Source organism: Bos indicus, chromosome X, assembly GCF_029378745.1.
Source record: "Bos indicus isolate NIAB-ARS_2022 breed Sahiwal x Tharparkar chromosome X, NIAB-ARS_B.indTharparkar_mat_pri_1.0, whole genome shotgun sequence".
NCBI classification, from domain to species: Eukaryota; Metazoa; Chordata; class Mammalia; order Artiodactyla; family Bovidae; genus Bos; species Bos indicus.
In genome coordinates, this window is record NC_091789.1 from 88,168,940 (window position 1) to 88,185,302 (window position 16,363).

Here is a 16,363-nt window from a genome sequence, read left to right on the forward strand (position 1 = left end):
CTAACAGCACTTCTCAGCCCATAAGCAGCTTACAAGCCCCAACCTGGAATGGGGGAGTGGCCATGCAGGGAGCCAGGCTCCGATGAAGATCCCAGGGAGAGGTAGGGGGCTGGTGGCCTTGACAATGTGTGCTGAGAGTGCTACTTTGACAAGGCTGTGGAATTAGACATGCCTGCCACTGCCAAAGCCAGGAAAGGTGCTGGAAGCAACAGAAAAAACACTGCTGATACATTGCCAATCCCAGAGGTTGCAGCTAGCACCAGGCCATGAGCAGGCACAGGTTACTGCCCACACCTTGCAGGGAACTTTAACAGCTTGGCTCTTTCTAGAGACCCATGAACTGGGGTCCCTAGACCCCAGTTTTCTCTGGGAAAATTCACAAGCTGCCTTAGACTGTAACAGCATCCAACAGCTTACTACTTTCATAGGCATTCCCTTGTACAACTCATATGTGGCTGCCATATCCTCCTCTCTCCCCAGCCCAAGAGAGCAAGTGAGCATTAATGAGCCTCAGCCTTCACTCTCTTATGTCCAGGTGGGGAACAGACTGTGGACTCTAGGAGAAACTGTGAACTTTAGGAGCTACTAGGAACTGAATTGAGGCCAGATGTGAGACTGACTCCATGCTGCCCACAAGTTTCAGAGACCTTCCTAGAAGTATTAGAAGACTTTGGTGTAGGTTTCATTGAGTATTCTGGGCTGCTGAGTGTTGCCTTTACCACTAATATAGGGAACTTGTCTTTTGCGTTGTGTGGCTTGTGAGGTCTTGGAGCTTCAATAGGCAACGAGCCTGAACCCCTGAGGTAGAGACGCAAGCCCAAGGCTTTGAACCACTAGAGTATACCGACCCTAGGGAACATTAATAGATAAGAGACCCTGAAAGGACTCCATCTCAACACCAAAGCCAAGCCCACCCAAAGGACAGCAAACACCAATACCCACCCCATGCTAATCCTTCAAGAAAACAGAAACAAAACATTACACACTAGCAGACAGGCTGCCCAAAGCAACACTGAACCCACAGACACACCAAAACCTACTGGTCATAGTGCTACCCATTAGAGAGATGAGACCCAGTTCCATCAACCAGAACACAGGCACAAGTCCCCCCAACCAGGAAACCTTTACATGGCGCTGGTCCAACCTCATTCATGGGCCACTGACTCCACAACTAAGAATAATGACCTTTTTTCTTTTTTTAAAAATCACAATCTTCATTTCCATTATATACTTCTACCTCTGCACTGGCCTTCTGTGGTGCTGTGGATTTTTTTTTCCTTTTTGAATTTTTTGTTTTTCTTCTGTTTGACTGTTTTTAAAAAATTATTTTCCTGCTGCAGTTGTTTAATATATTTAAATAATTTTTACATACTTCTATTTAACCTCACTTTTCTTTTTTCTTCCTTTTCTTTTTCTTTTTTTTTCCCCTTATTTTATTCTTTTTTCACCGTGTTTGTTAATTTGTTTTGTCTTCTTTGCTTTATTCCCCAATTGGCACTCTGCTTTGGTTCTGTTTTCCAGTTTAAGTTTTAATTGGCTCTGTTTTCAATTGGTTGATATCATTTTTGGTTTCCTTTGCTTGCCCAGTCCGTCTCTTGTACTTTCATTTCTTTGGAATATTTTTGTTATGTTTGTGTATGTGTTAAGTATGTGTATGTGTATATGTTCCACTGTTTTTGTAATTTTCTGTTTGATTTGTATTTACCGTTTGTCTGGGTTTGTCTTTTGTTTCTTTCAATGTTTTGTTATTCATCTCTGTGTGTTTGTTTTAATCCCATTTAATGCCATAACAAACAACTTGAGGAATCTCAGTCCCCTGACCAGGGATTGGGCCTGAGTCTTTGGAGTGGGAGTACTGAATCCAGGACCTCAGAGTGCCAGAGAACTCCTAATCCCAGGGAGTATTAATTAGTGAGAAATTCCATGAAGGCCTACACCTGTATACAAAACCTAGTATCACACAGCTGCTGACGGCACCCAGTGCAGGATGCCTCACCCAAGCAACAAACAAGACAAAAACACAAAAACAGTCATCACCAGATAGGATTCCCTCAGACACTCCAAAATATACCACTTCACACAACCCTGCCTATCAGAGGGGAGAAAATGCAGGCACAAGTCACCCCCAACACGAAGGCAACACAAACCACTAGACCAACATTAACTATTGAGGGTAGAACCCAAAAGGAAGAAGAAATACAACCATAAAGCCTTGGAAAAGAAGACCTCAAACACATTAAGTTAGAAAAAAATGAAAAGACAGAGAAATACAGCACAAATGAAGGAACAAGGTAGAATTTCACAAGACCAAACAAATGAAGAGGAAATAGGCAAACTACCTGAAAAAGAATTCAAAGTAATGATACTAAAGATGTACTAAGGCCTCAAAAATAGAATGGAGAAAATGCAAGAATAAATTAACACACTTAACAAGGACCTAGAGGAAATAAACAGATGAATAGCACAATTACTGAAATTAAAAGTACTCTGGAAGTAATCAATAGTAGAATAACTGAGGCAGAACAGATAAGTGAGCTGGAAGATAGAATGGTGGAAATAACTGCTAAAGAGCAGAATAAAGGAATGGAATCAAAATAATTAAGGATAACCTCAGAGACATCTGGGACAATGTTAAATGTACCAACATTCTAATTATAGTGGTCTCAGATGAAGAAGAGAAAAACAAGGGGTCTGAGAAAATTTTTGAAAAGGTTATGGTTAAAAAAAAAACTTACCCAATATGGGAAAGAAAATAGTCAATCAAGTCCAAGAAGCACAGAGAGTTCTATATAGGATAAACGCAAGGAGAAACATGTCAAGACACATACTAATCAAACTAACAAATAGTAAATACAAAGAAAAAAAATTAAAAGCAGCAAGGGAAAAGGAACAAGTAATGTACAAAGGGAAACCCATATGATTAACAGCTGATCTTCCAGCAGAAACTCTGCAGTCCAGAAGGAAATGGCAGGATATATTTGAAGTACTGAAAGAAAAAAAAATCCATAACCAAGATTGCACTACCTGGCAAGGATCTTATTCAAAACTGATAGAGAAAACAAAAGTGTTACAGACAAGCAAAATTTAAGTGAGTTTAGCACCACCAAACCAGCTTTACAACAAATGTTAAAGGCATTGCTATAGGCTATGGTTTTTCCAGTGGTCATGTATGGATGTGAGAGTTGGACTGTGAAGAAGGCTAAGCGCCGAAGAATTGATGCCTTTGAACTGTGGTGTTGGAGAAGACTCTTTTTTTTTTTTTTTTTCGCTTAGATCCCACTTAAGTCAACTCTTAGTTGACAATCTCTTGAGAGTCCCTTGGACTGCAAGGAGATCCAACCAGTCCATTCTGAAGATCAGCCCTGGGTGTTCTTTGGAAGGAATGATGCTAAAGCTGAAACTCCAGTACTTTGGCCACCTCATGCGAAGAGTTAACTCATTGGAAAAGACTCTGATGCTGGGAGGGATTGGGGGCAGGAGGAGAAGGGGATGACAGAGGATGAGATGGCTGGATGGTATCACTGACTTGATGGACGTGAGTCTGAGTGAACTCCAGGTGATGAGGCCTGGCGTGCTGTGATTTATGTGTGATTTATGGGGTCGCAAAGAGTCAGACACGACTGAGCGACTGAACTGAACTGATAGGCAAGAAACACAAGAGAAAGAAGAGACCTACAAAAACAAACCAAAACAATTATGAAAATGCCAGTAGGAACATATATAAAAATAATTACTTTAAATGTAAATGAATTAAACACCACAACTAATAAACTCTGACTGGCTGAATGGATACAAAAACAAGACCCATATATATGATGTCTACAAGAAATCCACTTTAAGATCTAGTGACAGATAAAGACTGAAAGTAAGAGGATGGAAAAAAGATATTCTATGCAAATGGAAATCAAAAGAAAGCCAGAGTGTCCATCCTCATATCAGACAAAACAGACTTTAAAATAAAAAATATTACAAGAGATAAAAAAGGACAATATATAATGATCAAGGGATTAATCCAAGAAGACATAAAAATTTTAAATAATTATGCACCCAACATTGGAACACCTCAACACGTAAGACAAACTCTAACAGACATACAAGAGGAAATTGCCAGTAACACAATAATAGTAGGCAACTGTAACATCCCACTTACACCATAGGACATATCATCAAATAAGAAAATTGATAAGGAAACACAAACCTTAATTGAAATTTTAGACAAAATGGACCTAATTGATATATTCAGGACATTCCATCCAAATGCAGAAGAATACACTTTCTTCTCAAGTGAACATGGAACATTCTCCAGGATAGACCACATCTTGGATCACAAATCAAGCCTAAGTGAACTGAAGAAAATTGGAATCATATCAAGCATCTTTCCTGACCATAACACTGTGAGACTAGATATCAGTTACAGAAGAAAAAAGACTGTGAAAGCACACACATAGCGATTAAATAATACATTTCTAAGTAATGAATAGGTTACTGAAGGAAGAAGGAAAGTTAAAATATTCCTAGGTAAAAAATGACAGCAAAAATATGACAACCCAAAGCCTGTGAGATGCAGCAAAAGCAGTTCTAAGAAGGAAGTTTAAAGCAATACAATCAATCTTACCTTAAAAAATAAGAAAAACATTGAATAGACAAATTAACTTTACATGTCAAATAACAGCTGGAAAAAGAATAACACAAAATACCAAAGTTAGTAGAAGGAAAGAAATCATAATATCAGAGCAGAAATAGATGAAAAGAAATGAAGGAAACAATAGTAAAGATTAATAAAACTAAAAGCTGGTTCTCTGAGAACAGAAACAATATTGAAAAAAACCATTGTCCAAACTCATCAAGAAAAAAAGGGAGAAAAATCAAATGAACAAAATTAGGAATGAAAATGGAGAGGTTAGAACAGGAAAATGCAGAAATACAAAGGATCATAAGAGATAATTAAGAGCAACTATATGCCAAATATGGACAAGCTGGAGGAAATGGATAGATTCTTTGAAAAGTTCAGCCTTCCAAGATTGAACCAGGAAGAAATAGAAATTATGAATAAGCCAATCACAAACACTGAAATTGAAACTGTGATAAAATGTCTCCCCCAAAAACAGAAACCCAGGTCCAAATGGCTTCACAGAATTCTGTCAAACATTTAGAGAAGAGCTAATGCCTATTCTTTTGAAACTCTTCCAAAAATTGCAGAGAAAGGAATATTTGCGAATACATTCTGTGAGGTCACCATCACCCTAATACCAAAACCAGACAAAGACATCACACAAAAAAAGAAAATTACAGGCCAATATCACTGATGAACATAGATGCAAACACCCTCAACAAAATTCTAGCAAACAGAATTCAAAAAAAGATTAAAATATCATACACCATGATCAAGTCAGGTTTATCCCAGTTATGCAAGGATTCTTCAATACACACAAGTCAGTCAATGGGAGACATCATGTTAATAAATAGAAAGATAAAATCCATATCAAAATCTCAATAGATGCAGAAAAAACTTTGACAGAATTCAATACCCATTTATGATAAAACTTCAAAAATTGGACATAAAAGGAACTTAACATAATAAAGGTCAAATACAGCCAACCCACAGCAAACAGTATTCTCAATGGTGAAAAACTGAAAGCATTCCCTCTAAGATCAGGAGCAAGACAAGCCTGCCTACTCTTGCCACTATTATTTAACATAGTTTTGGAATTCTCAACTATGGCAATCAGAGAAGAATGAGAAATAAAGGGAATCCAGATTGGAAAGGTGACTGAGATTGGAAAGGGAGAAGTGAAACTCTATTTGCAGATGACATGATATTGTATGTAGAAAATCCTAAAGATTATATAACAAAATTATTAGAGCTAATCAGCAAATTCAGTATCACTGGATACAAGAGCAATACACAGAATGCCTACCATCAAAAAAATCCACAAACCAGTGCTGGGGAGGATGTGGAGAAAAGGGAATGGTCTTGCACTGTTGGTGGGAATGTAAATTGATACAGACACTATGGAGGACAGTATGGAGATTCCTTATAAAACTATTAATAAAACTACCATATGACCCAGCAATACCACTTCTAGACATATACCATGAGGAAACCAAAATTGAAAAAGACACATGTACCCCAGTGTTCACTGCAGCACTATTTACACTAGCTGAGACATGGAAGCAACCTAAATGTCCATTGACAGATGAGTGGATAAAGAAGCTGTGGTGCATATATAAAATGGAATATTACTCAGCCATAAACAAGAATGCATTTGAGCCAGTTCTAATGAGGTGGATGAACCTAGAGCCTATTATACAGAGTGGATTAAGTCAGAAAGACAAAAACAAATATATATCACACACACACACACATATATATATGTGTGTATATATATATATATGGAATCTAGAGAGATGGTACTGATGAACCTATTTGCAGGGCAGAAATGAAGACAGATATACTGCTGGATGTATGGACATGGTGGAGGGGAGGAAAGAGAGGGTAAGACAAATGGAGACAGTAGCATGAAAGCATCTATGCTATGACTTGTAAAATGGATAGCCATTGGAAATTTCCTGTATAACTCAGGGAACTCAAACTAGGGGTCTGTAACAACCTAGAGGGGTGGAAAGGGTGGGAGGTGGGAAGGAAGTTCAAGAGTACAGGGACATATGTATACGTATGACTGATTCATGTTGATGTTTGGCAGAAAGCAAATCAATATTGTAAAGTAATTATTCCTCAATTTGAAAAATTTAAAAAGATAACTAGCATTGCATTTGATAGGTCAGGAATAGATATGCTTTTTTCTATGAGGTTTTCCAACAGTAAGTTTTTTATTTTAGGTTCTGCACTAGGTGTACAATCACAGAAAACTAACCAAATTGATCATATGGATCACAACCTTGTCTAACTCAATGAAACTATGAGCAGTGCTGTGTAGGGCAACCCAAGACAGATGGGATATGGTGGAGAGTTCTGATAAAACATGTTGGACTGGAGAAGGGAATGGCAAATCACTACAGCATTCTTGCTGTGAGGACCCCATGAATAGTATGAAAAGGCAAAAAGATGTGACAATGAAGGATGAACTCCCCAAGTTGGTAGGTGCCCAATATGCTACTGGAGAAGAGCAGAGAAATAGCTCCAGAAGGAATGAAGAGGCTGAGCCGAAGCGGAAACAGTGCCCAGTTGTGCATGTGTCTGGTGGTGAAAGTAAAGTCCTATGTTGTAAAGAACAACATTGCATAAGAGCCTTGAATGCTAGGTCAGTGAATCAACGTAAATTGGAAGTGTTCAAACAGGAGAAGGCAAGAGTGAACATTGATATTTTAGGAATCAGTGAACTAAAATGGATGGGAATGGTCCATTTAATTTAGATGACCATTTTATTATATTGTGGGCAAAAATCCCTTAGAAGAAATGGAGTGGCCCTCACAGTCAACAAGAGTCCAAAATGCAGTACTTGGGTGCAATCTCAAAAACGATAGAAAGATCTCAGTTTGCTTTCAAGGCAAACCATACATCACAGTAATCAAATGTATGCCCTAACCACTAATGCCAAAGAAACTGAAGTAGAGCAGTTCTATGAAGAACTGCCACACATTCTAGAACTAACAACAACAAAAAAAGATGTCCTTCTCATCATAGGGGACTGGAATGCAAATGTAGGAAGACAAGAGATACCTGCAGGAACAGGAAACTTTGACCTTGGAGTACAAAATGAAGCAGGGCAAAGCTAACAGAGTTTTGCCAAGAGAACACATTGCTCATAGCAAACACCCTCTTCCAACGAAACAACAGATGACTCTAAACATGGACATCACCAGATGGTCAATACCAAAATCAGATTCATTATATTCTTTGCAGCTGAAGATGGAGAAATTCTAGTCAGTCAGAAAAAACAAGACCTGGAGCTGACTGTGACTTAGATCATGAACTCCGTATTGTAAAATTCAGACTTAAATTGAAGAAAGTAGGGAAAACCACCAGACCATTTCAGGTATGACCTAGATCAAATCCCTTACGATTATACAGTGGAAGTTACAAATAGATTAAAGGGATTAGATCTGATAGAGAGAGTACCCTAAGAACTATGAATGGAGGTTCATAACATTGTATAGGAGGTGGTGATCAAAACCATCCCCAAGAAAAAGAAATGCAAAAGAGCAAAATGGTTGTCTGAGGAGGCCTTACAAATAGTTGAGAAAAGAAGAGATTCAAAAAGCAAAGGAGAAAAGGAAAGATATACCCATCTGAATACAGAGTTCCAAAGAATAGCATTACTTTGCCAACATCTTAGAAGTGTTCTTTTTTCTTAGAAGTGTTCCATGTGAGTAAAGTCAGATTGTGTGAGCTCCACAGAACTATCAGAGTCTCACATTACTTTGCCAGCAAAGGTCTGCCTAGTCAAGGCTATGGTATTTCCAGTAGTCATGTATGGATGTGAGAGTTGGACTGTAGAGAAAGCTGAGTGTTGAAGAATTGATGGTTTTGAACTGTGGTGTTGGAGAATACTCTTGAGAGTCCCTTGGATTGCCAAGAGATGCAACCAGTCCATCCTAAAGGAGATCAGTCCTGAGTGTTCATTGGTAGGACTGATGTTGAAGCTGAAACTCTAATACTTTGGCCACCTGATGTGAAGGGCTGACTAATTTGAAAAGACCCTGATACTGGGAAAGATTGAAGGTGAGAGGAGAAGGGGACTACAGAGGATGAGGTGGTTGGATGGCATCACCGACTCAATGGATATGAGTTGGGGTAAATTCTGGGAGTTGGTGATGGACAAGGAGGCCTGGTGTGCTGCAGTCCATGTGGTCACAAAAAGTTGGACATGACTGAGCAACTGAGCTGAACTGAACTGATGCTGGTTCTTTAGACTGTGTTTGTTGGTGTATTTCACTTTTTTGTACACTTTGTAACATTTTGTTGAATGATGAACATGATGCCCTGGGTAAAAGGAACAGAGATAAAAGGATGTTATTATGTGGTTTTATGCTTTATAGCAGAAAGTGAAGAGGAACTAAAAAGCCTCTTGATGAGAGTGAAAGTGGAGAGTGAAAAAGTTGGCTTAAAGCTCAACATTCAGAAAACGAAGATCATGGCATCCGGTCCCATCACTTCATGGGAAATAGATGGGGAAACAGTGGAAACAGTGTCAGACTTTATTTTTCTGGGCTCCAAAATCACTGCAGATGGTGACTGCAGCCGTGAAATTAAAAGACGCTTACTCCTTGGAAGGAAAGTTATGACCAACCTAGATAGCATATTCAAAAGCAGAGACATTACTTTGCCAACAAAGGTCCGTCTATTCAAGGCTATGGTTTTTCCTGTGGTCATGTATGGATGTAAGAGTTGGATTGTGAAGAAGGCTGAGCACCAAGGAATTGATGCTTTTGAACTGTGGTGTTGGAGAAGACTCTTGAGAGTCCCTTGGACTGCAAGGAGATCCAACCAGTCCATTCTGAAGGAGATCAGCCCTGGGATTTCTTTGGAAGGAATGATGCTAAAGCTGAAACTAAAGTACTTTAGCAACCTCATGCGCAGAGTTGACTCATTGGAAAAGACTCTGATGCTGGGAGGGATTGGGGGCAGGAGGAGAAGGGGATGACAGAGGATGAGATGGCTGGATGGCATCACTGACTCAATAGACGTGAGTCTCAGTGAACTCTGGGAGTTGGTGTTGGACAGGGAGGCCTGGCGTGCTGAGATTCATGGGATCGCAAAGAGTCGGACAGGACTGAGTGACTGATCTGATCAGATCTGATCTGATACTTATCTGACTAGGATTTAGACTGTGCTTAATTTTCTATAACTACTCTTGCTAGAAGTGAAAATCTCCTCTGGTATCTTCGTGTTTTGTCTTCCCTATTGTCTTTGGATTTTTTAAAAATTAATTAATTTATTTATTTTACTTTACAATATTGTATTGGTTTTTTAAGAGATCTTAAAGTCTGACACTTGTTGCAGCAACAGGCTTCTGTTTCTGGGCTTCTGCTCTGATAATCTCGGATTGTCTATATTCAACTATCTATCCAATTTTTGAGACAGTTGTTTTTCCTTTGACTTCAGTGGTCTGTTGGTTCTAAGAAGAGTAGTTGATTCACAGTTTAGCTTTTCCTTGTATGAGGATGAGCACAATAACTTCCAAGCTTCTTATTTGTTAGGCCAGAAACCGGATATCGTGCATCAGTCACTTTTTCTATCTTGGCTTCATGTTCCCTATTTGTAAAATAAAGGGATAAGATCACTGCTTGGTAGTATAATTCTCTTCCAGCCCTAGCATTCTGTTGAATCCATAAACACTGACTTGCACGAATGACTATGCCAATATGTGACATTTATTACCCTTCTTCTTTAGGCAGACCTCCAGGTGGACAAGGAAAGGCACAATTTCTTTGAGTCGTCCCTCGATTATGTTTATCAAATACAGGAAGTTCAAGAGTCTAAGAAGTTCAATATTGTGGAGCCAGTAAGTTCTAATGATGAATGGTCTAAAAATATTTACCAAATGTCAAGTAAATGTAGAGAACTTTGATTATAAAATTGGAGTCTCGAAGAATATGAATATAGTCAGTTCTTAATAATGAATGTCAAAGAAATAGACACACTGGGTTGTGTTATTCTTGCTCTCTAACCAATGTTCTTTCACTCTTCCCCACCTTACTTCCTCCTGCAATTTCTCTCTATAGCTATGATTTTTCTTTATATTTCTTTTCCTCCTCTCCTTTCTCCTGTTCCTTGCTTTTTCTGTCACCCTTCATTTTACCTTGTTCTCCTACGTTCCTTCCTCTTACACTTTCATAAGGTTTCTGAAAATACCTATCATATCCCAGACACTCTTCTGAGAATGCATGTTTCTTGCATTCAATGACTTCCCATTCTATTTTTACTTATATCCTTTGAATATTTTTCTAATTAATTATCCTTAATATATTATAGAAGATGATGTACTGTGGTTTGATAAGTATTTTGATTTTTAGCAACTTTCTTTTTTATTATTAAAACAATGTAAAAAAAGTTGCAGAAAAAGCTAGAAAAAAATTTTAATATATATAAAAGAAATACAACATATCCCCCATTTAGAGATGATCACTGTTAATATTGTGGTGTTTACCCCCTAAATTCTGTGTGTCTGTTATATTATTTTGTCTATCTATTGTGTCTATGTACTTGTTGTTGTGGGTGTGTGTACACATGTGCATGTGTGTGTACACATATTACACATAAGCATGTATATCTGTGTACATGTTATCTGTGATCACAGCTGTATGTATCTGTATATGTACAAATTTATATGTAAAAATGTATAGGTACATTTGCAAACAAATATTTATTCATTTATCCAATAAGCATTTATTGACCTCTGTTATATGCAGGCACTGTGCTAAACATTGGGTATCGTACAGTGAAAAAGCCTCAGTTTCTGTCTTTGTGAAGACTACACTTTCATGGGGTGGAAAGAAGGATACACATAAATAAAATAATTTGTGTTATGCTGCTGTTGTTGCTGCTAAGTCACTTCAGTCGTGTCTGACTCTGTGTGACCCCTTAGACGGCAGCCCACCAGGGCCCCCCATCCCTGGGATTCTCCAGGCAAGAACACTGGAGTTGGTTGCCATTTCCTTCTCCAGTTTGTGTTATGGTAATGGCTAAAACAAAGAACAGGAGCAGACAGCTACTTTAGGTCAAATGGTCAAGGGGGATCTCTGAAAGTGTCATATAAGATGAGATCTAAAGAAGGAAAAGATAAGGAAACGCGAATAATGGGAAGAGAACTTTGCAGGCACAGAAAAAAACACATGTACATAGTCCTTAAGTTAGTAAAGAATGGTGAGAATGGTGTCAGTAAGTTCTTAATGGTGTTAGTAAGTCCTTAATTTAGTAAAGAAAGGCAAGTATCACTGATGAAAGAAAAGGAGGGTGGCAGGAAATAATATCTGATAAGAAGGCATAGGACCTGTAGGCATGGTGAAGGGGTTAGATTTTCACCTGAACTGTAGTAAACAAATCACTGATGTATATTAAATAGGATATGACATGGGCTGATTTTGTTGTGTGGAGAAGGTTGGAAGAAGACAATGTTGGAAATGAGGAAATGAGTTAGCCTATCCCAGTGGTCTAGGCAAGTGAAAATCTTGCTTTGGGTTAGGGTGGTGGTAGTAGAAATAGAAAAGAATGATTGGATTAGAGATATATTTTGGAAGTAAAACTGGCAGGGCTTAATGATTGGTTAGACTAAGATGTGAGTGAAAGAAACCAGAAAACCAGTCCATCCTAAAGGAGATCAGTCCTGGGTGCTCATTGGAAGGACTGATGTTGAAGCTGAAACTCCAATACTTTGGCCACCTGATGTGAAGAGTTGACTCATTGGAAGAGACTCTGATGCTGGGAGGGATTGGGGGCAGGAAGAGAAGGGGACAACAGAGGATGAGATGGCTGGATGGCATCACCAACTCTATAGATATGAGTTTGAGTAAGCTCTGGGAGTTGGTGATGGACAGGGAGGCCTGTTGTGCTGCAGTCCATGGGGTCGCAAAGAGTCGGACATGACTGAGGCACTGAACTGAACATATGTATTAATACACACATATAGATGTGTTTGTATGCATATAGTATGTAAGTGCATATTTATATGTGCTTTGTTGTTTACTTTCTAAAATGAATTCAGTTCAGTTCAGTTCAGTCGCTCAGTTGTGTCTGACTCTTTGTGAACCCATGAATTGCAGCATGCCAGACCTCCCTTTCCATCAACAACTCCCAGAATTCACCCAAACTCATGTCCATCGAGTCAGTGATGCCATCCAGCCATCTCATCCTCTGTCATACCCTTCTCCTCCTGCCCCCAATCCCTCCCAGCAGCAGGGTCTTTTCTACTGAGTCAACTCTTTGCATTAGGTGGCCAAAGTATTGGAGTTTCAGCTTCAACATCAGTCCTTCCAATGAGCACCCAGGACTGATCTCCTTTAGGATGGAGTGGTTGGATCTCTTTGCAGTCCAAGGGACTCTCAAGAGTCTTCTCCAACACCACAGTTCACAAGCATCAATTCTTTGGTGCTCAGCTTTCTTCAAAAAGAATAGAGCAGTTTTTACTACTTCCTGTTACACTTTACTCCCTGGTGGCTGAGATGGTAAAGAGTCCTCCTGCAATGCAGGAGACCTGAGTTTTATCCCTGGATCAGGAAGATACCCTGGAGAATGGAAGGGCAACTCACTCCCATATTCTTGCCTGGGAAATCCCATGGACAGAGGAGTCTAGCAGTCTCCAGTCTATGTGGTCTCAAAGAGTCTGACACAACTGAACAATCAACACACACACACACACACACACACACATTACACTTTACTATTGCTAGTATTGAGCATTGATTTTTAATATGTTTGTATTTCACAGACAAAATTTTTATTTTGTCGTTGTGTATATTTGATTTTTATTGGAGTGAACATTTGAAACATTAAAAATATATTTTATTGATCATTTCTATGTCTTCTGCAATGTCCCACCCCCTCCCCAATACATTTCTAATTTAAAGATTGTTTTTCAAAATAAGATCCTTGGATATTTTAGCATTATGATATTGTTCATTATGATCATTTATCCATTTTTATTTATTGTTTTTATCAACAAATATTTGAGTCTCCTTCCTCAGTGGCTCAGCATTAAAGAATCTGCCGGCAATGCTGGAGATGCAGGAGACAGTGGTTCAATCCTCGGGTCTAGAAGATCCCCTGGAGGAGGGAATGGCAACCCACTCCAGTATTCTTGCCTGGACAATCCCATGGACAGAGGAGCCTGACAGAATACAGTCCACAGGATCACAAAGAATCCAACACTTCTGAAGTGACTGAACATGCATGTATTTATGAGTACATACTCTGTGCCAGTCCTGAAGATATAAAGACAGCTATTCTCACATTGTACAGGAGACAGGGATCAAAACCATCCCCATGGAAAAAAATGCAAAATGGCTGTCTGGGGAGGCCTTACAAATAGCTGTGAAAAGAAGAGAAGCGAAAAGCAAAGGAGAAAAGGCGAGATATAAGCATCTGAATGCAGAGTTTCAAAGAATAGCAAGAAGAGATAAGAAAGCCTTCCTCGAGTGATTAATGCGAAGAAATAGAGGAAAACAACAGAATGGGACAGACTAGGCATCTCTTCAAGAAAATCAGAGATACCAAAGGAACATTTCATGCAAAGATGAGCTCGATAAAGGACAGAAATGGTATGGACCTAACAGAAGCAGAAGATATTAAGAAGAGGTGGCAGGAATACACAGAAGAACTGTACAAAAAAGATCTTCACGACCAAGATAATCACGATGGTATGATCACTTACCTAGAGCCAGACATCCTCAATGTGAAGTCAAGTGGGACTTACGGAGCATCACTACGAACAAAGCTAGTGGAGGTGATGGAATTCCAGTTGAGCTATTTCAAATCCTGAAAGATGATGCCGAGAAAGTGCTGCACTCAATATGCCAGCAAATTTGGAAAACTGAGCAGTGGCCACAGGACTGGCAAAGGTCAGTTTTCATTCCAATCCCAAAGAAAGGCAATGCCAAAGAATGCTCAAACTACTGCACAATTGCACTCATCTCACACACTAGTAAAGTAATGCTCAAAATTCTCCAAGCCAGGCTTCAGCAATACATGAATCTTGAACTTCCAGATGTTCAAGTTGGTTTTAGAAAAGGCAGAGGAACCAGAGATCAAATTGTGAACATCTGCTGGATCATCGAAAAAACAAGAGAGTTCCAGAGAAACATCTACTTCAGCTTTATTGACTATGCCAAAGCCTTTAACTGTGTGGATCACAATAAACGGTGGAAAATTCTGAAAGAGATGGGAATATCAGACCACCTGACCTGGCTCTTGAGAAACCTATATGCAGGTCAGGAAGCAACAGTTAGAACTGGACATGGAACAACAGACTGGTTCCAAATAGGAAAAGGAGTATGTCAAGGCTGTATATTGTCACCCTGCTTATTGAACTTATATGCAGAATACATAATGAGAAACTCTGGGCTGGAAGAAGCACAAGCTGGAATCAAGATTGCTGGGAGAAATATCAATAACCTCAGATATGCAGATGACACCACCCTTATGGCATCAAGTGAAGAGGAACTAAAAAGCCTCTTGATGAAAGTGAAAGAGGAGAGTAAAAATGTTGGCTTAAAGCTCAACATTCAGAAAACGAAGATCATGGCATCTGGTCCCTTCGCTTCATGGGAAATAGATGGGGAAACAGTGGAAATAGTGTCATACTTTATTTTGGGGGCCTCCAAAATCACTGCAGATGGTCGCTGCAGCCATGAAATTAAAAGACGCTTACTCCTTGGAAGAAAAGTTATGACCAACCTAGACTGCATATTCAAAAGCAGAGATTACTTTGCCAACAAATGTCCATCTAGTCAAGGCTATGGTTTTTCCAGTGGTCATGTATGGATGTGAAATTTGGACTGTGAGGAAAGCTGACTGCTGAAGAATTGATGCTTTTGAAGTGTGGTGTTGGAGAAGACTCTTGAGAGTCCCTTCGAGTTCAAGGAGATCCAGCCACTCCGTTCTAAAGGAAATCACTCCTGGGTGTTCTTTGGAAGGACTGATGCTAAAGCTGAAACTCCAGTACTTTGGCTACCTCATGCGAAGAGTTGACTCATTGGAAAAGACTCTGATGCTGGGAGGAATTGGGGGCAGGAGGAAAAGGGGATGACAGAGGATCAGATGGCTGGATGGCATCACTGACTCGGTGGACGTGAGGTTGAGTGAACTCCGGGAGTTGGTGATGGACAGGGAGGCCTGGAGTGCTGCGATTCATGGGGTCGCAAAGAGTCAGACACGAATGAGCCACTGAACTGAACTGAACTGATTCCCACATTATGTTCATCCTATCCACATTTTGATTGGTTTCATATACTATCTGAAAAGGGTATTGTTGAATAAATTTGTTAGTAGTTCTTATTCTCTGGATTTGAGTCCAGTGTGAATGTTTAACGTAATGAAAAATAGGTATGTGTAGACCTATTTGTGTTTGCATTACTGCTTTGAAGACTATATTCGTTAAACACTGTGTGAGGTTTCTTTTTTGTGTGTCTTGTTTCCCTGTATTTGATTAATGTGAAGACGGTGGTGATAAAGTTGTTTTTATACATTTTCTCTAGGTCTTGGCCTTTCTTCATAGCCTCTTCATTTCCAACAGCTTGACTGTGGAACTAACACAGGATTTCCTCCCGTATAAACAACAGCTTCAGCTCAGTTTACAGAATGTGAGTTTTCCTGTGGGTTTCTTCACCAGTCTTTGCATTGCATTTGGATTTCATTCTCAATATCTTGACTTTAGAATTTTAGGTTATTATATCCCAGCTAATTTGT

The 16,363-nt window shown here is 39.3% G+C and overlaps 1 protein-coding gene across 5 annotated transcripts in view; it reads left to right on the plus strand.

Annotated features, from left to right (window-relative positions):
• The window catches only part of OPHN1 (oligophrenin 1), a 627,556-nt gene that overhangs the window by 317,116 nt on the left and 294,077 nt on the right, over positions 1 to 16,363 (plus strand). For all 5 annotated transcript variants that reach the window (XM_070784718.1, XM_070784715.1, XM_070784720.1 and 2 more), the window contains 2 exons: positions 10,356 to 10,466; positions 16,153 to 16,257. In XM_070784718.1, coding sequence (XP_070640819.1) covers positions 10,356 to 10,466; positions 16,153 to 16,257 — 216 coding nt within the window. The remainder of the gene's footprint in view (positions 1 to 10,355; positions 10,467 to 16,152; positions 16,258 to 16,363) is intronic.